General features: G+C 43.0%; 1 protein-coding gene across 9 annotated transcripts in view; it reads right to left on the bottom strand.

The window, feature by feature from the left end:
• Positions 1 to 26,944, bottom strand: part of LOC139263173 (long-chain-fatty-acid--CoA ligase 1-like) — a 232,975-nt gene that overhangs the window by 72,971 nt on the left and 133,060 nt on the right. For all 9 annotated transcript variants that reach the window (XM_070878863.1, XM_070878919.1, XM_070878909.1 and 6 more), the window contains 4 exons: positions 15,591 to 15,705; positions 10,108 to 10,172; positions 1,389 to 1,490; positions 29 to 128 (listed from right to left, as the gene is read on the bottom strand). In XM_070878863.1, coding sequence (XP_070734964.1) covers positions 29 to 128; positions 1,389 to 1,490; positions 10,108 to 10,172; positions 15,591 to 15,705 — 382 coding nt within the window. The remainder of the gene's footprint in view (positions 1 to 28; positions 129 to 1,388; positions 1,491 to 10,107; positions 10,173 to 15,590; positions 15,706 to 26,944) is intronic.

Consider the following 26,944-nt stretch of genomic DNA (forward strand, 5'->3'; position numbering starts at 1 on the left):
GAATGTAACTTATTTGTAGAAAACCTACCTTTGTTTATGATATAGGAAATAGCTTCAGCTCCCAACGTGTCATACAATGGCACCAGCACCATGGAGTAGCTATAACAGGCCTGTTCAATAATTACCCACTGAAGTGGGATAAGAGAATGTTTAACATTTCAAAATGCATGTTCAGCTACAACATCATTCAGTTGACTGATTATACAGTTAGATCACAGAATCAGAGGTCAATATAACACTTTCACTAGAAATACAAAGAAAAAGTGTCAGAAATTTCAATGCAGTTGCCAGATAATTCTCAACATTGGTCAAGTTAAACATAGATCATTTTCATGTAGAAGGAAATTGCAGTCTGGATTCTCCCAATTAAAATTGTATCGTGGCACAACACCATACTTGTAGTGTTGGGATAAATTTCATGCTGAGCAAGGGAAAATGTCAATAGTGTTGAATATTTTTTCTGCATAATATATTTAGGGAATGTAGGAGCAACTAAGTTTGGGGCACAGTCATTAAACATTGATCACCTCACCAGCTATTTACCCATTAATCAAGATATAGAGAGTGTCCATCTGCCCCTAGAATGACCATCTTCCGTGTGAAGGCACATGGTCAAGATGGCCAACTTTCTAAGTTTAGATCAAATGTGGCTACCATGTTTAGCCCACCTACTCTCATAAGAGTTTGGCAGGCAACGAGAAAATAGGCGGGGTGGGGGGGGCTTCTTGCAGAAAGGCAACAGCTGCTTGGTAAGGATTATTTTTCCACTTGATCAGATGGTTTCGCCCCCAAAGGTTCAAGAATATTAGTTTGATGTCAGCCATAATGGGAAGAAATTTACTGCATTTGGAAAGGCATGAGTGGGGTCCCCTAGAGTGGCCAATTGGTCTTGGCCTGACCCCAGGCACATTCTTCAGTTCTTGTCTCCATGTTGGGGGGGTGGGGGGGGGGGGGGAAAGAGGGATGAGAGAGGGAGAGAAAGAGAGAGGAGGGAAAGGTTTGCAACCTTTCAAACCCCAATTTTTCTTTTTCCAGAACAGAAATCTATTTTATCCTTTAGGACCATGTGGATCAGCTCATTGTATCTGCAATCAGCCAGACATTTTTTTTTTTTAAATAGGCAGTTGGCAGATTTCCAGTGCAGTAGTTTCCCATGAAACTTGCATATATAAAGCTACCACCTCGGCTCTCTAATGGATTTCCCATCTTGGGTGTTGCCTCACACCAGACATTACAGGTACAGAAGTTAAAGAGCATGAAAGTATATTTCAATGTCACATGCCAAGGGCACTAGAATTGCTCTCTATACTTTGAATTCACAAATGGCCAAAATGCTATATTTCTGGCGACAGAGAAAAAAAATACATTAGCTCCAAAAAGCAGCTCACCTCCGGTCTGTTCTGTGAAAATATACCTATACATCGATCATTCCCTGGTTTATACCCTTGATTGAGTATTCCTGAGCCCACATATTCTGCTCTGTCCTTAACCTAAAAAACAAGGTGAGGAACATCAATGCAAACATAACCATCTCATCTACCTGGTCAGTAATTTACACAGAGAGAGAAAAAATACATCAGCAGGATCCAATTCCCCCAAAACATGATGGTCCTAATATAGTTTGTCTATCAAACCAGATTTCAAATTATTTTTATTTTGGGTGGTGAGATGTAATGATTTGCATACAAAGTGTACAAGGCAAGATTTAGATTTTAAAATCAGTCTTATGAACATAAATGAAATTGAGAACATTCACATAACTGAATGAAAACAAAAGCTATAAGGTAAATGATAAATGATCATTCAACAGTTTATCCAGACAATAAAACCTGGTAAGTATAAAACACTAGTTAGGCCACAGCGAGAGTACTGCATACAGTTCTGGTCACCAAATTACAAGATAGATGTGATTGCAGGTAGAGAGGGTACAGAGGAGATTTACGGGGATGTAGCCTGGACTGGAGAATTTTAGCTATGAGGAAAGATTGGATAGGCTGGGGTTGTTTTCTTTGGAATAGAGGAGGCTGAGGGGAGACTTGACTGAGGCATATAAAATTATGAGGGGTCGAGATAGAGTGGATAGGAAAGACCCATTTCCTTTAGCAGAGAGGTGCATAGGTTTAAAGTAATTGGTAGAAGGATTAGAGTGGAGTAGAGGAGAACATTTTCACCCAGAGGATGGTGGGGGTCTTGAACTTACTACCTCAGGGTGGTAAAGACAGAAACCCTCATCGCATTTAAAAAGTACTTGGATAGACAGTTGAAATGCTGTAACCTACAGGGCCAAGTGCTGGAAAGTGGGATTAGGCCAGATAGCGCTCTTGGCCGGCACAGACATGATGGGTCGAATAGCCTCCTTCTGTGCTGTAAATATTTTTGATTCTATGGTACCAATAAAATTAAAAAGTAGGACCTCAAAAGTAGTAATCTCGGGATTGCTACCAGTGCCACGTGCTAGTCAGAGTAGGAATCGCAGGATAGCGCAGATGAATACGTGGCTTGAGCAGTGGTGCAGCAGGGAGGGATTCAAATTCCTGGGACATTGGAACTGGTTCTGGGGGAGGTGGGACCAGTACAAACCGGACGGTCTGCACCTGGGCAGGACCGGAACCAATGTCCTAGGGGGAGTGTTTGCTATTGCTGTTGGGGAGGAGTTAAACTAATATAGCAGGGGGATGGGAACCAATGCAGGGAGACAGAGGGAAACAAAAAGGAGGCAAAAGCAAAAGACAGAAAGGAGATGAGGAAAAGTGGAGGGCAGAAAAACAAAAGGCAAAGAACAAAAAGGGCCACTGTACAGCAAAATTCTAAAAGGACAAAGGGTGTTAAAAAAAACAAGCCTGAAGGCTTTGTGTCTTAATACAAGGAGTATCCGCAATAAGGTGGATGAATTAACTGTGCAAATAGATGTTCACAAATATGATGTGATTGGGATTACGGAGACGTGGCTCCAGGATGATCAGGGCTGGGAACTCAACATCCAGCGGTATTCAACATTCAGGAAGGATAGAATAAAAGGAAAAGGAGGTGGGGTAGCTTTGCTGGTTAAAGAGGAGATTAATGCAATAGTTAGGGAGGACATTAGCTTGGATGATGTGGAATCTATATGGGTAGAGCTGCAGAACACCAAAGGGCAAAAAACGTTAGTGGGAGTTGTGTACAGACCTCCAAACAGTAGTAGTGATGTTGGGGAGGGTATCAAACAGGAAATTAGGGGTGCATGTAATAAAGGTGCAGCAGTTATAATGGGTGACTTTAATATGCACATAGATTGGGCGAGCCAAACTGGAAGCAATACGGTGGAGGAGGATTTCCTGGAGTGCATAAGGGATGGTTTTCTAGACCAATATGTCGAGGAACCAACTAGGGGGGAGGCCATCTTAGACTGGGTGTTGTGTAATGAGAGAGGATTAATTAGCAATCTCATTGTGCGAGGCCCCTTGGGGAAGAATGACCATAATATGGTGGAATTCTGCATTAGGATGGAGAATGAAACAGTTAATTCAGAGACCATGGTCCAGAACTTAAAGAAGGCTAACTTTGAAGGTATGAGGCGTGAATTGGCTAGGATAGATTGGCGAATGATACTTAAGGGGTTGACTGTGGATGGGCAATGGCAGACATTTAGAGACCGCATGGATGAACTCAACAATTGTACATTCCTGTCTGGCGTAAAAATAAAAAAGGGAAGGTGGCTCAACCGTGGCTATCAAGGGAAATCAGGGATAGTATTAAAGCCAAGGAAGTGGCATACAAATTGGCCAGAAATAGCAGCGAACCCGGGGACTGGGAGAAATTTAGAACTCAACAGAGGAGGACAAAGGATTTGATTAGGGCAGGGAAAATGGAGTACGAGAAGAAGCTTGCAGGGAACATTAAGGCGGATTGCAAAAGTTTCTATCGGTATGTAAAGAGAAAAAGGTTAGTAAAGACAAACGTAGGTCCCCTGCAGTCAGAATCAGGGGAAGTCATAACTGGGAACAAAGAAATGGCAGACCAATTGAACAAGTACTTTGGTTTGGTATTCACTGAGGAGGACACAAACAACCTTCCGGATAAAAAAGGGGTCAGAGGGTCTATTAAGGAGGAGGAACTGAGGGAAATCTTTATTAGTCGGGAAATTGTGTTGGGTAAATTGATGGGATTGAAGGCCGATAAATCCCCAGGGCCTGATGGACTGCATCCCAGAGTACTTAAGGAGGTGGCCTTGGAAATAGCAGATGCATTGACAGTCATTTTCCAACATTCCATTGACTCTGGATCAGTTCCTATCGAGTGGAGGGTAGCCAATGTAACCCCACTTTTTAAAAAAAAAGGAGGGAGAGAGAAAACAGGGAATTATAGACCGGTCAGCCTGACATCAGTAGTGGGTAAAATGATGGAATCAATTATTAAGGATGTCATAGCAGCGCATTTGGAATGAGGTGATATGATAGGTCCAAGTCAGCATGGATTTGTGAAAGGGAAATCATGCTTGACAAATCTTCTGGAATTTTTTGAGGATGTTTCCAGTAGAGTGGACAAGGGAGAACCAGTTGATGTGGTGTATTTGGACTTTCAGAAAGCTTTCGACAAGGTCCCATACAAGAGATTAATGTGCAAAATTAAAGCACATGGGATTGGGGGTAGTGTGCTGACATGGATTGAGAACTGGTCGTCAGACAGGAAGCAAAGAGTAGGAGTAAATGGGGACTTTTCAGAATGGCAGGCAGTGACTAGTGGGGTACCGCAAGGTTCTGTGCTGGGGCCCCAGCTGTTTACACTGTACATTAATGATTTAGACGAGGGGATTAAATGTAGTATCTCCAAATTTGCGGATGACACTAAGTTGGGTGGCAGTGTGAGCTGCGAGGAGGATGCTATGAGGCTGCAGAGTGACTTGGATAGGTTAGGTGAGTGGGCAAATGCATGGCAGATGAAGTATAATGTGGATAAATGTGAGGTTATCCACTTTGGTGGTAAAAACAGAGAGACAGACTATTATCTGAATGGTGACAGATTAGGAAAAGGGGAGGTGCAACGAGACCTGGGTGTCATGGTACATCAGTCATTGAAGGTTGTCATGCAGGTACAGCAGGCGGTTAAGAAAGCAAATGGCATGTTGGCCTTCATAGCGAGGGGATTTGAGTACAGGGGCAGGGAGGTGTTGCTACAGTTGTACAGGGCCTTGGTGAGGCCACACCTGGAGTATTGTGTACAGTTTTGGTCTCCTAACTTGAGGAAGGACATTCTTGCTATTGAGGGAGTGCAGCGAAGATTCACCAGACTGATTCCCGGGATGGTGGGACTGACCTATCAAGAAAGACTGGATCAACTGGGCTTGTATTCACTGGAGTTCAGAAGAATGAGAGGGGACCTCATAGAAACGTTTAAAATTCTGACGGGATTAGACAGGTTAGATGCAGGAAGAATGTTCCCAATGTTGGGGAAGTCCAGAACCAGGGGTCACAGTCTAAGGATAAGGGGTAAGCCATTTAGGACCGGAACCAATGTCCTCGGGGGAGTGTTTGCTAGTGCTGTTGGGGAGGATTTAAACTAATATGGCAGGGGGATGGGAACCAATGCAGGGAGACAGAGGGAAACAAAAAGGAGCCAAAAGCAAAAGACAGAAAGGAGATGAGGAAAAGTGTAGGGCAGAGAAACCCAAGGCAAAGAACAAAAAGGGCCACTGTACAGCAAAATTCTAAAAGGACAAAGGGTGTTAATAAAACAAGCCTGAAGGCTTTGTGTCTTAATGCAAGGAGTATCCGCAATAAGGTGGATGAATTAATTGTGCAAATAGATGTTAACAAATATGATGTGATTGGGATTACGGAGACGTGGCTCCAGGATGATCAGGGCTGGGAACTCAACATTCAGGGGTATTCAACATTCAGGAAGGATAGAATAAAAGGAAAAGGAGGTGGGGTAGCATTGCTGGTTAAAGAGGAGATTAATGCAATAGTTAGGAAAGACATTAGCTTGGATGATGTGGAATCTATATGGGTAGAGCTGCAGAACACCAAAGGGCAAAAAACGTTAGTAGGAGTTGTGTACAGACCTCCAAACAGTAATAGGGATGTTGGGGAGGGCATCAAACAGGAAATTAGGGGTGCATGCAATAAAGGTGTAGCAGTTATAATGGGTGACTTTAATATGCACATAGATTGGGCTAGCCAAACTGGAAGCAATACGGTGGAGGAGGATTTCCTGGAGTGCATAAGGGATGGTTTTCTAGACCAATATGTTGAGGAACCAACTAGGGGGGAGGCCATCTTGGACTGGGTGTTGTGTAATGAGAGAGGATTAATTAGCAATCTCATTGTGCGAGGCCCCTTGGGGAAGAGTGACCATAATATGGTGGAATTCTGCATTAGGATGGAGAATGAAACAGTAAATTCAGAGACCATGGTCCAGAACTTAAAGAAGGGTAACTTTGAAGGTATGAGGCGAGAATTGGCTACGATAGATTGGCGAATGATACTTAGGGGGTTGACTGTGGATGGGCAATGGCAGACATTTAGAGACCGCATGGATGAAGTACAACAATTGTACATTCCTGTCTGGCGTAAAAATAAAAAGGGGAAGGTGGCTCAACCGTGGCTATCTAGGGAAATCAGGGATAGTATTAAAGCCAAGGAAGTGGCATACAAATTGGCCAGAAATAGCAGCGAACCTGGGGACTGGGAGAAATTTAGAACTCAGCAGAGGAGGACAAAGGGTTTGATTAGGACAGGGAAAATGGAGTACGAGAAGAAGCTTGCAGGGAACATTAAGGCGGATTGCAAAAGTTTCTATAGGTATGTAAAGAGAAAAAGGTTGGTGAAGACAAACGTAGGTCCCCTGCAGTCAGAATCAGGGGAAGTCATAACGGGGAACAAAGAAATGGCGGATCAATTGAACAAGTACTTTGGTTCGGTATTCACTAAGGAGGATACAAACAACCTTCCGGATATAAAAGGGGTCAGAGGGTCTAGTAAGGAAGAGGAACTGAGGGAAATCTTTATTAGTCGGGAAATTGTGTTGGGGAAATTGATGGGATTGAAGGCAGATAAATCCCCAGGGCCTGATGGCCTGCATCCTAGAGTACTTAAGGAGGTGGCCTTGGAAATAGCGGATGCATTGACAGTCATTTTCCAACATTCCATTGACTCTGGATCAGTTCCTATGGAGTGGAGGGTAGCCAATGTAACCCCACTTTTTAAAAAAGGAGGGAGAGAGAAAACAGGGAATTATAGACCGGTCAGCCTGACCTCAGTAGTGGGTAAAATGATGGAATCAATTATTAAGGATGTCATAGCAGTGCATCTGGAAAATGGTGACATGATAGGTCCAAGTCAGCATGGATTTGTGAAAGGGAAATCATGCTTGACAAATCTTCTGGAATTTTTTGAGGATGTTTCCAGTAAAGTGGACAAAGGAGAACCAGTTGATGTGGTATATTTGGACTTTCAGAAGGCTTTCGACAAGGTCCCACACAAGAGATTAATGTGCAAAGTTAAAGCACATGGGATTGGGGGTAGTGTGCTGACGTGGATTGAGAACTGGTTGTCAGACAGGAAGCAAAGAGTAGGAGTAAACGGGTACTTTTCAGAATGGCAGGCAGTGACTAGTGGAGTGCCGCAAGGTTCTGTGCTGGGGCCCCAGCTGTTTACATTGTACATTAATGATTTAGACGAGGGGATTAAATGCAGTATCTCCAAATTTGCGGATGATACTAAGTTGGGTGGCAGTGTGAGCTGCGAGGAGGATGCTATTAGGCTGCAGAGTGACTTGGATAGGTTAGGTGAGTGGGCAAATGCATGGCAGATGAAGTATAATGTGGATAAATGTGAGGTTATCCACTTTGGTGGTAAAAACAGAGAGACAGACTATTATCTGAATGGTGACAGATTAGGAAAAGGGAAGGTGCAACGAGACCTGGGTGTCATGGTACATCAGTCATTGAAGGTTGGCATGCAGGTACAGCAGGCGGTTAAGAAAGCAAATGGCATGTTGGCCTTCATAGCGAGGGGATTTGAATACAGGGGCAGGGAGGTGTTGCTACAGTTGTACAGGGCCTTGGTGAGGCCACACCTGGAGTATTGTGTACAGTTTTGGTCTCCTAACTTGAGGAAGGACATTCTTGCTATTGAGGGAGTGCAGCGAAGGTTCACCAGACTGATTCCCGGGATGGCGGGACTGACCTATCAAGAAAGATTGGATCAATTGGGCTTGTATTCACTGGAGTTCAGAAGAATGAGAGGGGACCTCATAGAAACGTTTAAAATTCTGACGGGTTTAGACAGGTTAGATGCAGAAAGAATGTTCCCAATGTTGGGGAAGTCCAGAACCAGGGGTCACAGTCTGAGGATAAGGGGTAAGCCATTTAGGACCGAGATGAGGAGAAACTTCTTCACCCAGAGAGTGGTGAACCTGTGGAATTCTCTACCACAGAATGTAGTTGAGGCCAATTCACTAAATATATTCAAAAGGGAGTTAGATGAAGTCCTTACTACTCGGGGGATCAAGGGCTATGGCGAGAAAGCAGGAAGGGGGTACTGAAGTTTCATGTTCAGCCATGAACTCATTGAATGGCGGTGCAGGCTAGAAGGGCTGAATGGCCTGCTCCTGCACCGATTTTCTATGTTTCTATGAGATGAGGAGAAACTTCTTCACCCAGAGAGTGGTGAACCTGTGGAATTCTCTACCACAGAAAGTTGTTGAGGCCAATTCACTAAATATATTCAAAAGGGAGTTAGAAGAAGTCCTTTCTACTCGGGGGATGAAGGGATATGGCGAGAAAGCAGGAAGGGGGTACTGAAGTGCATGTTCAGCAATGAACTCACTGAATGGCGGTGCAGGCTAGAAGGGCTGAATGGCCTACTCCTGCACCTATTTTCTATGTTTCTATGTTAACCAAATCCCAGGATACAATTTGAAGACTTTTGATTACAAATCAAAACTGGTCACAAATATTTTATGAATCACTGAAGCTATATAGTATATCCTCCCCATCTCTGTAATCTCCTCCAGCCTTATAACCCTCTGCGCTCCATAAAGTCTGGTGTTTTATGCATCCCCAAATTCCATCGCCCCACCATTGGCGGCTGTGCTTTCAGATGTCTGCGACCCAACCTCTGGAATTCCCTCCATAAACTTCTTCACCTCTCACCCCCTTTAAAACACTCAAAACCTACCTCGTTGACCAAGCTTTTGGTCACCTGTCACAATTTCTGTGTGTGGTTTGGTTGTATGACGACGCTTTTGTGATGCACCTTGGGAACATTTTACTATGTTAAAGGTTTGTATGAATACAAGTCGTTATTGTTGTAGTACAGAGCCCAATTGTGCACACTGAGGTCTTAAGGCTTTATATGGGCTCATCATTATCTCTTGGCTTTTATATTCTATACCCCTTGTGATGAAATCTAGAATAACTGAGTCAGGCAATGGTTAGAGGTGAAAGGAGACAGTCTGGTTCAGTCTGAGTCACTGGTCGCGGAGGGGGATGATATCAGTGACAAAATTGTGGAGCATGTGGCAGGGTCAGAGATGTTTCAATCGATCTTCCGAATGCTTAACTGAAGGAAATTGAAGCTAATCCAAGACTGGATATCAGGCAAGCAGTGTTACAGCACAAAGGCAGTGGCGGGGTTGGGAGAGGTTGAGCTGGTGTCGTCAGTGTCCACGTAGAAGCTGACTCCCTATTTTTGGATGATGTTGCCAAGAGGCAGCAAATAGATTAGGAAGAGGAGGGGGCCAGAGATAGATCCTTGGGAGACTAGAAGTAATTGGGTGGAGATGGGTAGAGAAACCATTTCTGGAGATGCTCTGGTTATGATTGAATAGGCAAGAGTGGAACCAATGAGATGGACAGTGGAAGAGAAGCGTTGAAGAAGGATGTGTTTATGATTTAAAATAACCCATCACCAGGATTCTTTTTCTCTTGTATAACTTCTCGAAAGGATCACCAAAAAGTTCTCCAGTGTCATCGTAAATGGGAAGTATGGCCCACAACTCTCAGATTTCCTCAAACTTTTTGAAACAAACAATACCTGAGCCTTAACCCACCAACACAAGTTTTCAGACCTTGGATTTCCACATATCCATTAATATCCTCGCAGGAAAAAGAACAAAGTTACTTACTTCTTGGTAGGATAGCCACTGGTAAGGTTGATTTGGGTTCCTGAAACCCAAACAGGGACCATTATCTGAAAAAAAAGCAAAATGCAACTCTCAGCATCAAAAGATCCTCCTCACCTTGATGAGATAAGCTCTTTAAAGGTAATCCACAGTAATTTTAAGGTGCTAAACTAAAAATCCATCTATATTGTTATAGCACGAGTGTAATTGGTGTTTGATAATCGCTCTGACATTTTCCTATTTTAAAACGCTATATAAATGCAAGTTGTTTATGTACATGTTGCAAAATGCTATATAAATGCAAGTTGTTACACACACTATTTGACAAACACCTTCAAATAGACATCAAAAGGATCTAGTCTGTGGCTGAAGCCACTTCATGGATTATCTCCATCTTCTCATCAGCATGGCAAATCTGCACCATTGGAATCAAAGTGGTGAGATGAATAATACGGAATCATAGAACATTACAATACAGAAAAAGGACATTCAGTCCATCAAGTTTCCATCCTCAGCTCCTCCCACATCTAGTCTAATCCATCCTACCGCTTGTTCCTCGTACCTTTTAATATACATTTTTTAATCAAGAAACAACCCTAATTCTCTTTCAAAAAAAATTTGAGCTCTGCTGCAATGACAGTTTGTGGGAGAGAATTCCACATTCCAACAACCCGCTCTGTAAAGACACACTTGCTAATCTCCTTTTTAGTTCTTTGTGATTACTGTAAATTTGTGCTCTCTGACTACTAGTGGAGACCATCACTATTTACCTCATCATTCGCAATCTTGAAGAGTCCTTTAACCTTCTCTGCTCAAGTAAATAAAAAATCACTAACAGTTCTCTTCAGAACGTTCTCTCATCTCTGGTAACATTCTAGTGAATCTAATTATTCCTGTTACTTGTATATCTTTCCTATAATGATGTGCCCAAAACTGTACATAATACTCCAACTGCCACCAAACCAAGTTCTTGCAGAAATTCAACATCACGTTCTTCACACGAATAGCACCCCAGAGTGAGCTGTGAGAGAGTGGCGGATGGGGGACGAATCAAAAATAGTATTGACAGAACAGAAATTTGACTAGACTGGGGATTCAATCGTGAGTGCGGATAAGTCATTCAGAACATTTTGGTATTGTGACCTCTTCTCTTTTTCATATATATTAATGACCTGGACTTGGGTACACACAGGGCATAATTTCAAAGTTTGCAGGTGACACGAAACTCAAATGTAATAAATAATGAGGAGGATTGCAGCAAACTTCAGGAGGACATCGACAGACTGGAGAAACAGGCAGATACATGGCAGATTAAATTTAACGCAGAAGTGTGAAGATTTTGGTAGGAAAATGAGGAGGCGCAGTATAAACTAAATTATACCATTTTAAAGGGGGTGCACGAACAGAGACCCCTGGGAGTGTACAGACACAAATCTGTGAACATAGAAAATAGGTGCAGGAGTAGGCCATTCGGCCCTTCCAGCCTGCACCGCCATTCAATGAGTTCATGGCTGAACATGCAACTTCAGTACCCCATTCCTGCTTTCTCGCCATACCCCTTGATCCCCCTAGTAGTAAGGACTTCATCTAACTCCTTTTTGAATATATTTAGTGAATTGGCCTCAACAACTGTCTGTGGTAGAGAATTCCACAGGTTCACCACTCTCTGGGCGAAGAAATTCCTCCTCATCTCGGTCCTAAAATGGCTTACCCCTTATCCTTAGACTGTGACCCCTGGTTCTGGACTTCCCCAACATTGGGAACATTTTTCCTGCATCTAACCTGTCTAACCCCGTCAGAATTTTAAACGTTTCTATGAGGTCCCCTCTCATTCTTCTGAACTCCAGTGAATACAAGCCCAGTTGATCCAGTCTTTCTTGATAGGTCAGTCCCGCCATCCCGGGAATCAGTCTGGTGAACCTTCGTTGCACTCCTTCAATAGCAAGAATGTCTTTCCTCAGGTTAGGAGACCAAAACTGTACACAATACTCCAGGTGTGGCCTCACCAAGGCCCTGTACAACTGTAGCAACACCTCCCTGCCCCTGTACTCAAATCCCCTCGCTATGAAGGCCAACATGCCATTTGCTTTCTTAACCGCCTGCTGTACCTGCATGCCAACCTTCAATGACTGATGTACCATGACACCCAGGTCTCTTTGCACCTCCCCTTTTCCTAATCTGTCATCTTCAGATAATAGTCTGTCTCTCTGTTTTTACCACCAAAGTGGATAACCTCACATTTATCCACATTATACTTCATCTGCCATGCATTTGCCCACTCACCTAACCTATCCAAGTCACTCTGCAGCCTCATAGCATCCTCATCGCAGCTCACACTGCCACCCAACTTCGTGTCATCCGCAAATTTGGAGATACTACATTTAATCCCCTCGTCTAAATCATTAATGTACAGTGTAAACAGCTGGGGCCCCAGCACAGAACCTTGCGGTATCCCACTAGTCACTGCCTGCCATTCTGAAAAGTCCCCATTTACTCCTACTCTTTGCTTCCTGTCTGACAACCAGTTCTCAATCCATGTCAGCACACTACCCCCAATCCCATGTGCTTTAACTTTGCACATTAATCTCTTGTGTGGGACCTTGTCGAAAGCCTTCTGAATGTCCAAATATACCACATCAACTGGTTCTCCCTTGTCCACTCGACTGGAAACATCCTCAAAAAATTCCAGAAGATTTGTCAAGCATGATTTCCCTTTCACAAATCCATGCTGACTTGGACCTATCATGTCACCTCATTCCAAATGCACTGCTATGACATCCTTAATAATTGATTCCATCATTTTACCCACTACCGATGTCAGGCTGACCGGTCTATAATTCCCTGTTATCTCTCTCCCTCCTTTTTTAAAAAGTGGGGTTACATTGGCTACCCTCCACTCCATAGGAACTGATCCAGAGTCAATGGAATGTTGGAAAATTACTGTCAATGCATCCACTATTTCCAAGGCCACCTCCTTAAGTACTCTGGGATGCAGTCCATCAGGCCCTGGGGATTTATCGGCCTTCAATCCCATCAATTTCCCCAACACAATTTCCCGATTAATAAGGATTTCCCTCAGTTCCTCCTCCTTACTAGACCCTCTGACCCCTTTTATATCCGGAAGGTTGTTTGTGTCCTCCTTTGTGAATACCGAACCAAAGTACTTGTTCAATTGGTCCGCCATTTCTTTGTTCCCCGTTATGACTTCCCCTGATTCTGACTGCAGGGGACCTACATTTGTCTTTACTAACCTTTTTCTCTTTACATATCTATAGAAACTTTTGCAATCTGTCTTAATGTTCCCTGCAAGCTTCTTCTCATACTTCATTTTCCCTGCCCTAATCAAACCCTTTGTCCTCCTCTGCTGAGTTCTAAATTTCTCCCAGTCCCCGGGTTCGCTGCTATTTCTGGCCAATTTGTATGCCACTTCCTTGGCTTTAATACTATCCCTGATTTCCCTTGATAGCCACGGTTGAACCACCTTCCCTTTTTTATTTTTACGCCAGACAGGAATGTACAATTGTTGTAGTTCATCCATGCGGTCTCTAAATGTCTGCCATTGCCCATCCACAGTCAACCCCTTAAGTATCATTCGCCAATCTATCCTAGCCAATTCACGCCTCATACCTTCAAAGTTAGCCTTCTTTAAGTTCTGGACCATGGTCTCTGAATTAACTGTTTCATTCTCCAACCTAATGCAAAATTCCACCATATTATGGTCACTCTTCCCCAAGGGGCCTCGCACAACGAGATTGCTAATTAATCCTCTCTCATTACACAACACCCAGTCTAAGATGGCCTCCCCCCTAGTTGGTTCCTCGACATATTGGTCTAAAAAACCATCCTTTATGCACTCCAGGAATTCCTCCTCCACCGTATTGCTTCCAGTTTGGTTAACCCAATCTATGTGCATATTAAAGTTTTCCATTATAACTGCTGCACCTTTATTACATGCACTCCTAATTTCATGTTTGATGCCCTCCCCCACATCACTACTACTGTTTGGAGGTCTGTACACAACTCCCACTAACGTTTTTTGCCCTTTGGTGTTCTGCAGCTCTACCCATATAGATTCCACATCATCCAAGCTAATGTCCTTCCGAACTATTGCCTTAATTTCCTCCTTAACCAGCAATGCTACCCCACCTCCTTTTCCTTTTATTCTATCCTTCCTGAATGTTGAATACCCCTGGATGTTGAGTTCCCAGCCCTGATCATCCTGGAGCCACGTCTCCGTAATCCCAATCACATCATATTTGCTAACATCTATTTGCACAGTTAATTCATCCACCTTATTGCGGATACTCCTTGCATTAAGACACAAAGCCTTCAGGCTTGTTTTTTTTAACACCCTTTGTCCTTTTAGAATTTTGCTGTACAGTGGCCCTTTTTGTTCTTTGCCTTGGGTTTCTCTGCCCTCCACTTTTCCTCATCTCCTTTCTGTCTTTTGCTTTTGCCTCCTTTTTGTTTCCCTCTGTCTCCCTGCATTGGTTCCCATCCCCCTGCCATATTAGTTTAACTCCTCCCCAACAGCACTAGCAAACACTCCCCCTAGGACAATGTGGCAGGACACATTGAGAAGGCGGTTTAAAAAAAGACTCTTGGCTTTATTAATGGAGGCATGGAGTACAAAAAAGCCAGGAAGTTATGCTAAGCGCCTTGGGACATTTTACTATGTTAAAGGTGCTATATAAATAAAAATTGTTGTTATTGCTGTAAATCTTTATAAAATCACTGGTTAAGCCTCAGCTGGAGTATTGTATCTGGGCACCGCACATTAGGAAGGATGTCAAGAGCTTAGAGAGGGTAAAGAAGAGATTTACTAGAATGGCACCAGGGATGAGTGGGACTTCAATTATTTGGAGAGACCAATTGCAGAGATTTTAATTACCAACTCATTGCTTGAGAAGGGAGTAAACATTGGAGAAAAAAATCAAAATGTGTATACAACTCTTATTCAAGCACTATGTTTGCATGCCTAGAAGGGGATAAATAAGCATTGCTAGATCTAGTTACGAGCAATGAAATTTATCAGGTAATCGAATAGTGACCATAACATAATGTTTTATGGTCAAAATAGAATGGGGAACATTTAGTGCAAAAGCAAGGGCACCAGATTGGAACAGGGTAGATTTGAGAGCTTCATCTCAAATTTTAGTTGCAAAAAAAAAATAAATAAATAAATTGGCCCTTCCACACTTCAAAAAATGTATTGTTCACTACAGGTTCCTTCATAATTCTCACCATCAAGACAGGCAAACATCCTCCTCCCAGGGCTCAGTTAGTGGTGTACTGTAGCCAGCTACTTGCAGGTACAGCTGATTAGCCATGATCTTTTCCGATCGCCCTTGGAGAAAGGCTTCACCTACACCACATGCCTCCAATTGTAAAACTGGACATGATGGAAATTACTATTGATAATTTGAATTTTGCTATAGATATATCTCTACACTTTTAACCATCAAAGCTTATTAGGCAATACTTACCAGATACAATTAAACCCCTTTCAAACACGTCATTTAGTGTTTTTACATCCTGATAGTAAAATGTCATCACCTCATCATTATTAAGCAACACACTTCTCCGAGCACGTTCACCACTCTGAAATACATCAAATCATTAAAGGCAATTAGAGAATTTAGTATACAACAACTTGTATTTATATAGCTCCTTTAACGTAGTAAAACGTCTCAAGGCGCTTCACAGGAGTACAAGACGACAAAATATTTGGCACCAAGCCACATAAGGAGAAATTAGGGCAGATGACCAAAAGCTTGATCAAAGAAGTAGGTTTAAAAGGAGCATCTTAAAGGAGGAAAGAGTGGTAGCAAGGTGGAGAGGTTTAGGCAGGGAATTCCAGAGCTTAGGGCCTAGGCAACAGAAGGCACGGTCACCAATGGTTGAGCGATTAAAATCATGGATGCTTAAGAGAACAGAATTAGAGGAGTGCAGACTTCTTGGGGCTGGAGGAGATTAGAGATAAGGAGGAGCGAGGCCCTGGAGGGATTTGAAAACAAGGATGAGAATTTTGAAACTGAGGCGTTGCTTAACCAGGAGCCAATTTAGGTCAGCAAGTACAAAGGTGATGGGACTTAGTGCGAGTTAGGACATAGGCTGCCAAGTTTTGGATGACCTCAAGTTTACGTAAGGTAGAATGTGGGAGGCCAGCAGAGAGTGCGATGGAATAGTCAAGTCCAGAGGCAACAAAGGCATGGATGAGGGTTTCAACAGTGGATGAGCTGAGGCAAAGACAGAAATGGGCGGTGTTACAGAGTTGGAAATATGCGGTCTTAGTTATGCCACAGATGTGTGTCGGAAGCTTATTTCAGGGTCAAAAATGACACCAAGGTTGTGAACAGTCTGGTTCAGCCTCAGACACATGTTACAGAGAGTGATGGAATCAGTGGCTAGGGAACAGAGTTTGTGGCAGGGACCAAAAACAATGGCTTCGGTCTTCCCAATATTTAATTGGAGAAAATTTCTGCTGATCCAGAACTGGATGTCGGAAAAGCAGTCTGACAATTTAGAGACTGTGGAGGGGTAGAGAGAAGTGGTAGTGAGGTAGCGCAAGTGTCGTCAGCGTAAATATGGAAACTGACGCTGTGTTTTCAGATGATGTTGCCAAGTGCCAGCATGTAGATGAGAAATAGGAGAGGGCGAAGGATATAATCCTTGAGGGACACCAGAGGTAATGATGCTGGAGCGGGTAGAGAAGCCATTGCAGGCAATTTTCTGGCGACGATTGGATAGATAAGAATGGAACTATCATGAGTGCTGTCCCACCCAGCTGGACAACAGTGGGAATAGGGCTGAGGGAGCAAGAAGTTGGTCTCATGGACAAGATGAGCGCAGGGAAATCAGAAAGAAATTGGAGAAAGATGTGACTTCAGGGCTAGGACAGAAGGATGTTTGGCCCTGTGGGCTAGAGGAAGGAAGGGAAGTGGCATGAGGCAGCTGAACGGATGTTCTCAATCTTAGAGACAAAGAAGTTCATGAGCTCCTCATACTTGTCGTCGGAGATGAGGGTCAGGGGAGTCAGCGGAGAGAGTTTTAAGACGACGGTTAGCTATGGAGAATAGAAGCTGGGGTTTATCTTTGCAGTCCAGAATGATTCTGGAATAATTTGCAATTTTGGCAGACGAGAGCAGGACCCGCTAACGCTTTATGTGGTACGCCAGATCTGGCGGTGAATAGCGAGACCAGTTGTCCGCCATATCCGTTCAAGTATGCATCCTTTGGACTTAAGGGAGCGAAGATGAAGGCCGTACCAGAGGGAAAGGCCAGGGTGAGAGAATAATTGTTTTAATAGGGACTACGGCATTGTTTTAATAAGGTGCCAGTGAGGGAATGATTGAGCAGATCGGAAGCTGCAGAAATGTCATGGTGAATTGAGGGCGACAGGCTGGACAGTTGGGATTTTGTAAGTGCAGTTGTAAGAGAGTTAGGAGAGAGTTTTTTCTAAGGGCGAATACAGAAGGAAGGAGGGTTGGGGGTGGGGGGGTGGAGAGGGATACGAAGAAGTGGTCAGAGATGGCCTTATCTGCAATTGACACGATGGGAGTAGCATGGCCACGAGAGATGGCAAGGTCAAGGGGGTGGCAGTGAATATAGGTTGGGGAGTTTACATGGAGGGAGAGATTAAGGGAGGATAGGAGGCTAGTGAAGTCAGAGAAAAGAGAGAATGATGAATTGAGACGGAGGTTGAAATCACCGAGGATGAGAAGATGCTCGGTGCAGAGGCTGAGGGAAGAAAGCAGTGAAGATATCTCGGTAATAAAATTATAAAATATAATATACAACCCAACAATACCATTATAAAGCCACATTTAAAACAAAAGTTACAACAAGCCATTATTTTTGGGTTAGTTTACATAGAGGTTTCAAGTTGGAGAATAATCATAGAATGACAGAATCTTACAGCACAGGAACCAAGTCAGATCTTTGGTAGAGCTATCCAATTAGTCCCACCCCTGTTCTTTCCCCATAGCTCGCAGATAATTCCTTTTCATGCATAATGACTAAGGTCAGAACATGTGGAGTTAGGGGACAAGTACCAGAATGGATAGCAAGCTGACTACAAATCAGAAAGCAGGGAGAAGGAAGGGGTTAAAAGTAGTTTTTCAGATTGGCAAATGGTGGGAAGTGGTGTTCCACAAGGATCAGTGCTGGGACCACTGTTCAACATTTACATAAGCTATTTGGAATCAGGAATCATACTTACAATATCAAAATTTGCGGATGACACCAAATTGGGGGGGGAATTAGTACAGAGGAGGACTGCAACACGAAGTACAGGAAGACATGAATAAACTTGCAGAATGGGCGTTCGATTGGCAAACGAGCTTCAATATAGATAAGCTCGAGGTAGTATATTTTGATAGAAAGAATAAGGAGGCCACATATATCCTTGCAAATTATGGGACCAAATTTGACCCTCCGCTTTTTTCGGCGCACTTCCGGGGCCCCTGCCGACATTTTACATCAGAAGCAGCGCCAAAAAAATCCTGCGCTGAAAACAGTGCCGGGACCTCTACACATGCGTGCTAGAGTCTGCGCGCATGTGCAGTAGCTCCTGGCAAGCCGTTTCTGTAAACGCACGCTGCAGGCTGTGTGGGAGGGGCCGAAGCACGCCGTCCCTAGCCCTGGCCGAATGGGCTCCCTCATCGCCGGCCCGCTGCGTTCCCTAAGGTAGGAGTTCAATTTTTTATTTACTGATTGATTTTTGGTGCTTTAGGTGCAGGGTTCCTTCTATTTTATTTGTTAATTAATTTATTATTACTTTGTGCTTTGTTTGGTGCTTGGTGGTGCTTTAAATGTAGTTACTTGCGCTGATTCCTTAACTGTAAGTAAGCTCTTTCTGTGCGGGCAAAATGACACATACGCTGCCCTAAGTTAGTCTAGTACAACTTTTTTCTGGCCAAATTGGCATAAATGGTGTAAGTGGCTGGGAACGTCCCCTTTTGAAAAAAAAACTGACCTTACAAAAACCTAATTAACTCACTTAGTGGCGCAAATTAAATGGCCATATTTACAACTAAAAAGATACACCAGAAAAATCAAGTTACACCAAAAAAAACGGTGCAACTCATGGGTAAATTTGGGCGCTAAGTGTCCAAATGGGGTCCAGGAACAGAGGGATCTGGGGGTACAGATACACCAATCACTAAAAGTAGTGACACAAGTTAAAAAGGCCATTAAAAAAAGCAAACAACGCACTGGGGTTCAACTATCCCCCGCACAGTCATAAGAACATAAGGAATAGGAGCAGGAGTAGGCCATTTGGCCCCTCGAGCCTGCTCCGCCATTCAATAAGATCATGGTTGATCTGATCATGGACTCAGCTCCACATCCCTGCCTGCTCCCCATAACCCTTGACTCCCTTATTGCTCAAAAATCTGTCTATCTCCGCCTTAAATATATTCAATGACCCAGGCTCCACAGCTCTCTGGGGCAGAGAAATCCACAGATTTACAATCCTCAGAAGAAATTCTTTCTCATCTCAGTTTTAAATGGGCGGCCCTTTATTCTGAGACTATGTCCCTTAGTTTTAGTTTCCCCTATGAGTGGAAATATCCTTTCTGCGTCTACCTTGTGGAGTCCCTCATTATCTTGTATGTTTCGATAAGATCATCTCTCATTTTTCTGAACTCCAATGTGTTTGGGCCCAACCTACTCAACCTATCTTCATAAGTCAACCACCTCATCTCCGGAATCAACCTTGTGAACCTTCTCTGAACAGCCTCCAATGCAAGTATATCCTTCCTTAAATACAGAGACCAAAACTGTACGCAGTACTCCAGGTGTGGCCTTACCAATACCCTGTACAGTTGTAGCAGGCCTTCTCTGCTTTTATACTCTATCCTCCTTGCAATAAAGGCCAACATTCCATTTGCCTTCCTGATTACTTGCTGTACCTGCATACTAACTTTTTGTTTTTCATGCACAAGGACCTCCAGGTCCCTCTGTACTGCAGCACTATGCAATTTTTCTCCATTTAAATTGTAATTTGCTTTTCTATTTTTACTGCCAAAATGGATAACCTCACATTTTCCCACATTAAACTCCATCTACCAGATTTTTGTCCACTCACTTAGCCTGTCTATATCACTCTGCAGATTTTGTGTGTCCTCCTCATAGTTTGCTTTCCCACCATCTTTGTATCATCAGCAAACTTGGCTACATTACACTCAGTCCCTTCTTCCAAGTCATTAATATAGATTGTAAATAGTTGAGGCCCCAGCACCGATCCCTGCGGCACCCCACTAGTTACTGTTTGCCAACCGGAAAATTATCCATTTATCCCAACTCTCTGTTTCCTGTTAATTAGCCAATCTTCTATCCATACTAATATATTACCTCCTACCCAGTGAACTTTTAGCTTGTGCAGTAACCTTTTATGTGGCACCTTATCGAATGCCTTCTGGAAATCCAAATACATCACATCCACTAGCTCCCCCCTTATCCATCCTGCTCGTTACATCCTCAAAGAACTCCAGCAAATTTGTCAAAGATGATTTCCCTTTCATAAAACCATGCAGGCTCTGCTTGATTGAATTATGTTTTTCCAAATGTCCCGCTACTGCTTCCTTAATAATAGACTCTTAGTCTTTTCCCAATGACAGATGTTAGGCTAACTGGTCTATAGTTTTCTGCTTTTTGTCTGCCTCCTTTTTTTAAATAGGGGCATTACATTTGCGATTTTCCAATCCGCTGGGACCGCCCCAGAATCCTGGGAATTTTGGTAGATTACAACCAATGCATCCACTATCTCTGCAGCCACCTCTTTTAAGACCCTAGGATGTAAGGCATCAGGTCCAGGGGACTTGTCCACCTTTAGTCCCATTATTTTACAGCATACTACTTCATTAGTGATCGTGATTGTATTAAGTTTCTCCCTCCCTGTAACCTCTTGATTATCCACTATTGGGGTGTTTTTAGCGTCTACTACCGTGAAGACCGATACAAAATATTTGTTCAACATCTCTGCCATTTCCCTGTTCTCCATTACTAATTCCCCAGTCTCATCCTCCAGGGGAGCAACATTTACTTTAGCCATTCTTTTCCTTTTTATGTACTGTAGAAACTCTTACTGTTTTTATATTCCATGCTAGTTTATTCTCATAGTCTATCTTCCCTCTATCATTTTTTTTTAGTCGTTCTTTGCTGGCATTTAAAATTGTTCCAATCCTCTGGCCTCCCATTAGTCTTGGCCACATTGTAGGCCATTGTTTTCAATTTGATGCCCTCCCTTATTTCCTTAGTTAGCCACGGATGGTTATCCCTTCGCTTACAGTCTTTCCTTCTCATTGGGATATATTTTTGTTGCGAGTTATAGAAACATAGAAACATAGAAAATAGGTGCAGGAGTAGGCCATTCGGCCCTTCTAGCCTGCACCGCCATTCAATGAGTTCATGGCTGAACATTCAACTCAGTACCCCATTCCTGCTTTCTCGCCATACCCCTTGATCCCCCTAGCAGTAAGGACCTCATCTAACTCCTTTTTGAATGTATTTAGTGAATTGGCCTCAACAACTTTCTGTGGTAGAGAATTCCACAGGTTCACCACTCTCTGGGTGAAGAAGTTCCTCCGCATCTCGGTCCTAAATGGCTTACCCCTTATCCTTAGACTGTGACCCCTGGTTCTGGACTTCCCCAACATTGGGAACATTCTTCCTGCATCTAACCTGTCTAACCCCGTCAGAATTTTATATGTTTCTATGAGGTCCCCTCTCATTCTTCTGAACTCCAGTGAATACAAGCCCAGTTGATCCAGTCTTTCTTGATAGGTCAGTCCCGCCATCCCGGGAATCAGTCTGGTGAACCTTCGCTGCACTCCCTCAATAGCAAGAATGTCCTTCCTCAGGTTAGGAGACCAAAACTGTACACAATACTCCAGGTGTGGCCTCACCAATGCCCTGTACAACTGTAGCAACACCTCCCTGCCCCTGTACTCAAATCCCCTTGCTATGAAGGCCAACATGCCATTTGCTTTCTTAACCGCCTGCTGCACCTGCATGCCAACCTTCAATGACTGATGTACCATGACACCCAGGTCTCTTTGCACCTCCCCTTTTCCTAATCTGTCACCATTCAGATAATAGTCTGTCTCTCTGTTTTTACCACCAAAGTGGATAACCTCACATTTATCCACATTATACTTCATCTGCCATGCATTTGCCCACTCACCTAACCTATCCAAGTCGCTCTGCAGCCTCACAGCATCCTCCTCGCAGCTCACACTGCCACCCAACTTAGTGTCATCCGCAAATTTGGAGATACTACATTTAATCCCCTCATCTAAATCATTAATGTACAGTGTAAACAGCTGTTATGGAATATCTCTTTAAATGTATGGCACTGCTCATCAACCGTCCCATACTTTAATCTATTTTCCCAGTACACTTTAGGCAACTCTGTAGTCTCCTTTATTTAAGCTTAGGACCCTGGATTGAGAACTAACTTTCTCACCCTCCAACTAAATTTGAAATTCAACCAGGTTATGGTCACTTATTCCGAGAGGATCCTTTACTATGAGATCAATTATTAATCCTGTCTCATTACACATAAGTACATAAGAACATAAGAAATAGGAGCAGGAGTAGGCCATATGGCCAGTCGAGCCTGCTCCACCATTTAATACAATCTTGGCTGATCTGATCATGGACTCAGGTCCACTTTCCTATCCATAACCCATAACCCCTTATCGGTTAAGAAACTGTCTGTCTCTGTCTTACATTTATTCAATGTCCTAACTTCCACAGCTCTCTGAGGCAGCAAATTCCACAGATCTACAACCCTCTGAGAAAATAAATTTCTCCTCATCTCAGTTTTAAATGGGCCCCTTATTCTAAGATTACGCCCCATAGTTCTAGTCTCCCCTATCAGTTGAAACATTCTCTCTGCATCCACCTTGTCAAGCCCCCTCATAATCTTATACGTTTCAATAAGATCACCTCTCAATCGTCTGAATTCCAATGAGTAGAGGCCCAACCTGTCCTCTTAAGTCAACCCCCTCATCTCTGGAATCAACCTAGTGAACCTTCTCTGAACTGCCTCCAAAGCAAGTATATCCTTTTGTAAATATGGAAACCAAACTGCACATAGTATTCCAGGTGTGGCTTCACCAATACCTTGTATAACTGTAGTAAGACTTCCCTGCTTTTATACTCCATCCCCTTTGCAATAAAGGCCAAGATTCCATTGGCCTTCCTGATCACTTGCGGTACCTGCATACTAACCTTTTGTGTTTCATGCACAATACCCCCAGGTCCCGCTGTACTGCAGCATTTTGCAATCTGTCTCCATTTAAATAATAACTTTCTCTTTGATTTTTCTGCCAAAGTACACAGTGCCAGATCCAAGATAGCCAGCTCCCTGGTTGGTTCCACAATGTACTATTCAAAGAAACTATCCCGGATACATTATGAACCGATAAGAGATTAAGGGGTTGTGGAGAGTGGGCCTGAGTCCATGATCGGATCAGCCATGATCGTATTAAATGGCGGAGCAGGCTCGAGGGGTCATATGGTCTACTCCTGCTCCTATTCCTGATGTTCTTATGAACTCTACCTTTGCCTTGTCCAAACAATATGAAAGTTAAAATCACCCATTATTATTGCTGTTCCTTTATTACAAACCTCCATTATTTCTTGATTTATACTCCATCCAACTGTGTAGCTTCTGTTAGGGGGCCTATAGACTACGCCCACCAGCAACTTTTTCCCCTTATTATTCCTTATCTCTCCCAAACTGATTCAACATCTGAGCCAATATCGTTGCTCACTAACGCACTGATCCCATCCTTTATTAACAATGCTACCCCACCTCCTTTTCCTTTCTGTCTGTCTGTCCTTCCGAATTGTCAAATACCCCAGAATATTTAGTTCCCAGTCCTGGTCACCTTGCAACCACGTCTCTGTAATGGCTATCAGATCATACACATTTGTATCTATTTGTGCCATCAACTCATCTATTTTGTTATGAATGCTACATTCATTCAGATAAAGAGCTTTTAAATTTGTTTTTAAACATGTTTTTCCTGCTTTGACCCCACTTTCTGATTCACCTTTATACTTATACACTCTGTCCCTTCCTGGCACACTCTGGTTTTTATTTCCCCCTGTGCTACCCTTATCTACTCCCTTCTCCTTGTTATTTGATGTTTAAATTTTCGCTCAGCTGAATCCTCCCCCCCACTAATTAGTTTAAAGCCCTCTCTACACGGTCCTGCGCAGGCCGCTCACCACCGGTAACAAAGGAAAGATACCGCGCATGTGGCACCAGGCAGCAAATTTAAAGGGATTGCGCACCTAAAATACAAATTAGAGGGGACATTGTTGGGGTTCATTTCTAGAGGGATAAAATTCAAAAGCAGTGAAGTTATGTTAAACATGTATAGAACCTTGGTTTGACCACATTTAGAATACTGTGACCAGCTTTGGTCTCCATGTTATAAAAACGATACTGAGGCACTGGGTGAGACCAGAACCAGGGGCCATAAATGTAAGACTGTCACTAATAAATCCAATAGGGAATTCAGGAGAAACTTCTTTGTCCAGAAACTGGTGAGAATGTGGAACTCGCTAGCATAGATGCATTTAAGGGGAAATCAGCTAAACACATGAGGGAGAAATGAATAGAAGACTATGTTCATGGGGCAATAAGAGGGGTGGGAGCAAGTTCGTGTGGAGCATAAACACCGGCATGGAATGAATGGCCTGTTTCTGTGCTGTAAATACTTTGTATGTATCCAATTCCCTTTTGAAAATTGCTATTGAATCTGCTTCCAACATCCTTTCAGGCAGTGCATTCCAGATCACAACAACACACTATGTAAAAAACCGTTCTCCTCATCCTGGTTCTTTTGCCGATCAGCTTAAATCTGTGTCCTCTGGTTATCAACCATTCTGCCACTGGAAACAGCTTATTTATTCTTATTTATTATATCAAAACCCGTCAGAATTTTAAACACCTCTATTAAACCTCCCCTTATCTGCTCCAAGGTAAACAATCCCAGCTTCTCCACATAGCTATAGTGTCTGATGTTTCTCATATAATGGCCTGATATCATGCACATTATTTTGTCCCCAGGACAGACTTTACCTGCCCTAGTCGTGGCTCACTGTCAAATTGTGTTAGATATCGCTCCTGTGAAGCGACTTGAAATGTTTTACTACGTTAAAGGAGCTATATAAATGCAATAAAAACAGAAAATGCTGGAATTCTCAGCAGGTCAGGCAGCATCTGTGGAGAGAAACAGTGTCAATGATTCGGGTCTGTGACCCTTCGTCAGAACTGCTGGGAGATATCTGTAATCCTGGGTGGATCCAAAACATGCTGGGTGGAATGTCAGTTGGAATCCACATGGATTAAGCCGGAGACGGAGACAGTTACTGAGGAAAGAGATGTGGCTGTGAAAGCGAGTCTTGGCAGATACTTGATCTAACACGAGAAGAGAAACAGAAAGCAATGAAGATGAACAAGGTAAAAGAGACAAACGGAAATCCCGTCTGAGGGAAGAGCAGAACTTCTTCAAGGTGGGCATTTCTAGAAGAGAAATGGCAGTGAATTAAACATTAATATAAAAGCAAAATACTGCAGATGCTGGAATCTGAAATAACAGAAAATGCTGGAAATCTCAGCAAGTCAGGCAGCATCTGTGGAGAGAAAGAGAGTTAACTTTTCAGGTCGATGACTCTTTGTCATAACTTGCCTATATAAATGCAAGTTGTTGTAAAAAGGTACAGGTTAACATTGAAAATAGAGAGGAAGCAGCTTGGATCAAATGCAGTGGAAAAATGTCCATGAATTCCTCATATTTTAATCCCAATCATAACTTTATATTTTGTAAATGCATGATGTATGAAGGCTCCATATTTACAACACAAGATACCAGGAAAATTGTAAACCACAGATTAAGATATTAGCAGAACAGAACCAAATATGACCCATTTATAAATAATGGAAATTTTTCAGCCTGATCATTTACTGAACAAAATTCAAGGATAAGGAAAATGTTGTATACCAACTGTTGGGGTAGAAGGGAGACTAGTCTTCCTCGAGATGGACTCCCTGATATAAGGAGTCGGCACCTGCCCTCTTAATAGCGACCACGGATTCACTCAGAAAAAACTTCGGTTCAACCGGGTTTTATTCAAACACGCTTGGGAAATGTTCCGATGATCACTTCCCAGCCCAACAGTGTGTAATGGCAGTTATACATATTCTTAGGGGTGCGACCCTCGTACAAAACCATCGATTGGTCGACTGCTATCAGCGAAGTTATATTGATTTGTTGACTCTTATCAGACTGGCTGTGAGTGGTTCTTCCCTACCTGTCCATCTCTCATCACATGTCCCCCTTCTGGAATGTGTTATTCAATGGTGTCACTTTGCCTCAGTTTCTCATGACGTGCAAAGTAACCTTGCTTCCCAGGGTTTGATATCTTGTTCCCAAAACACCTGCTTTCTTAGCCTGTTCCCAAGAGAACTTCAGTCATAATGTCCTAGTTTCTCATGAGATTCAGATGCTGTTTACAATCTATGTTCCAGACTATTGACTCTGCACTTACCCTTGGTGGGTGTGCTCATTCAGAATGTAAATCTGCATTAAGGTTAACACAATGGATGGTTCATTACCTATCAGGCTTCGCTATTCCCCTCTTACTAGCCCAATGTAAGCGAGTGTATGAGTGTGCTTTACATATATAAGCGGGTTATGTATAAATAATCGGTCAATATTACAATCCATACCGTAAAACAGAAGAACTCCTGATTCCTCAGACCCCCCCTAATTCTGATAAACCCTCTTAATCTGGACCATTTTACATGTCAGATCAA

This window comes from Pristiophorus japonicus, chromosome 1, assembly GCF_044704955.1.
Source record: "Pristiophorus japonicus isolate sPriJap1 chromosome 1, sPriJap1.hap1, whole genome shotgun sequence".
Classification (NCBI taxonomy): domain Eukaryota; kingdom Metazoa; phylum Chordata; class Chondrichthyes; family Pristiophoridae; genus Pristiophorus; species Pristiophorus japonicus.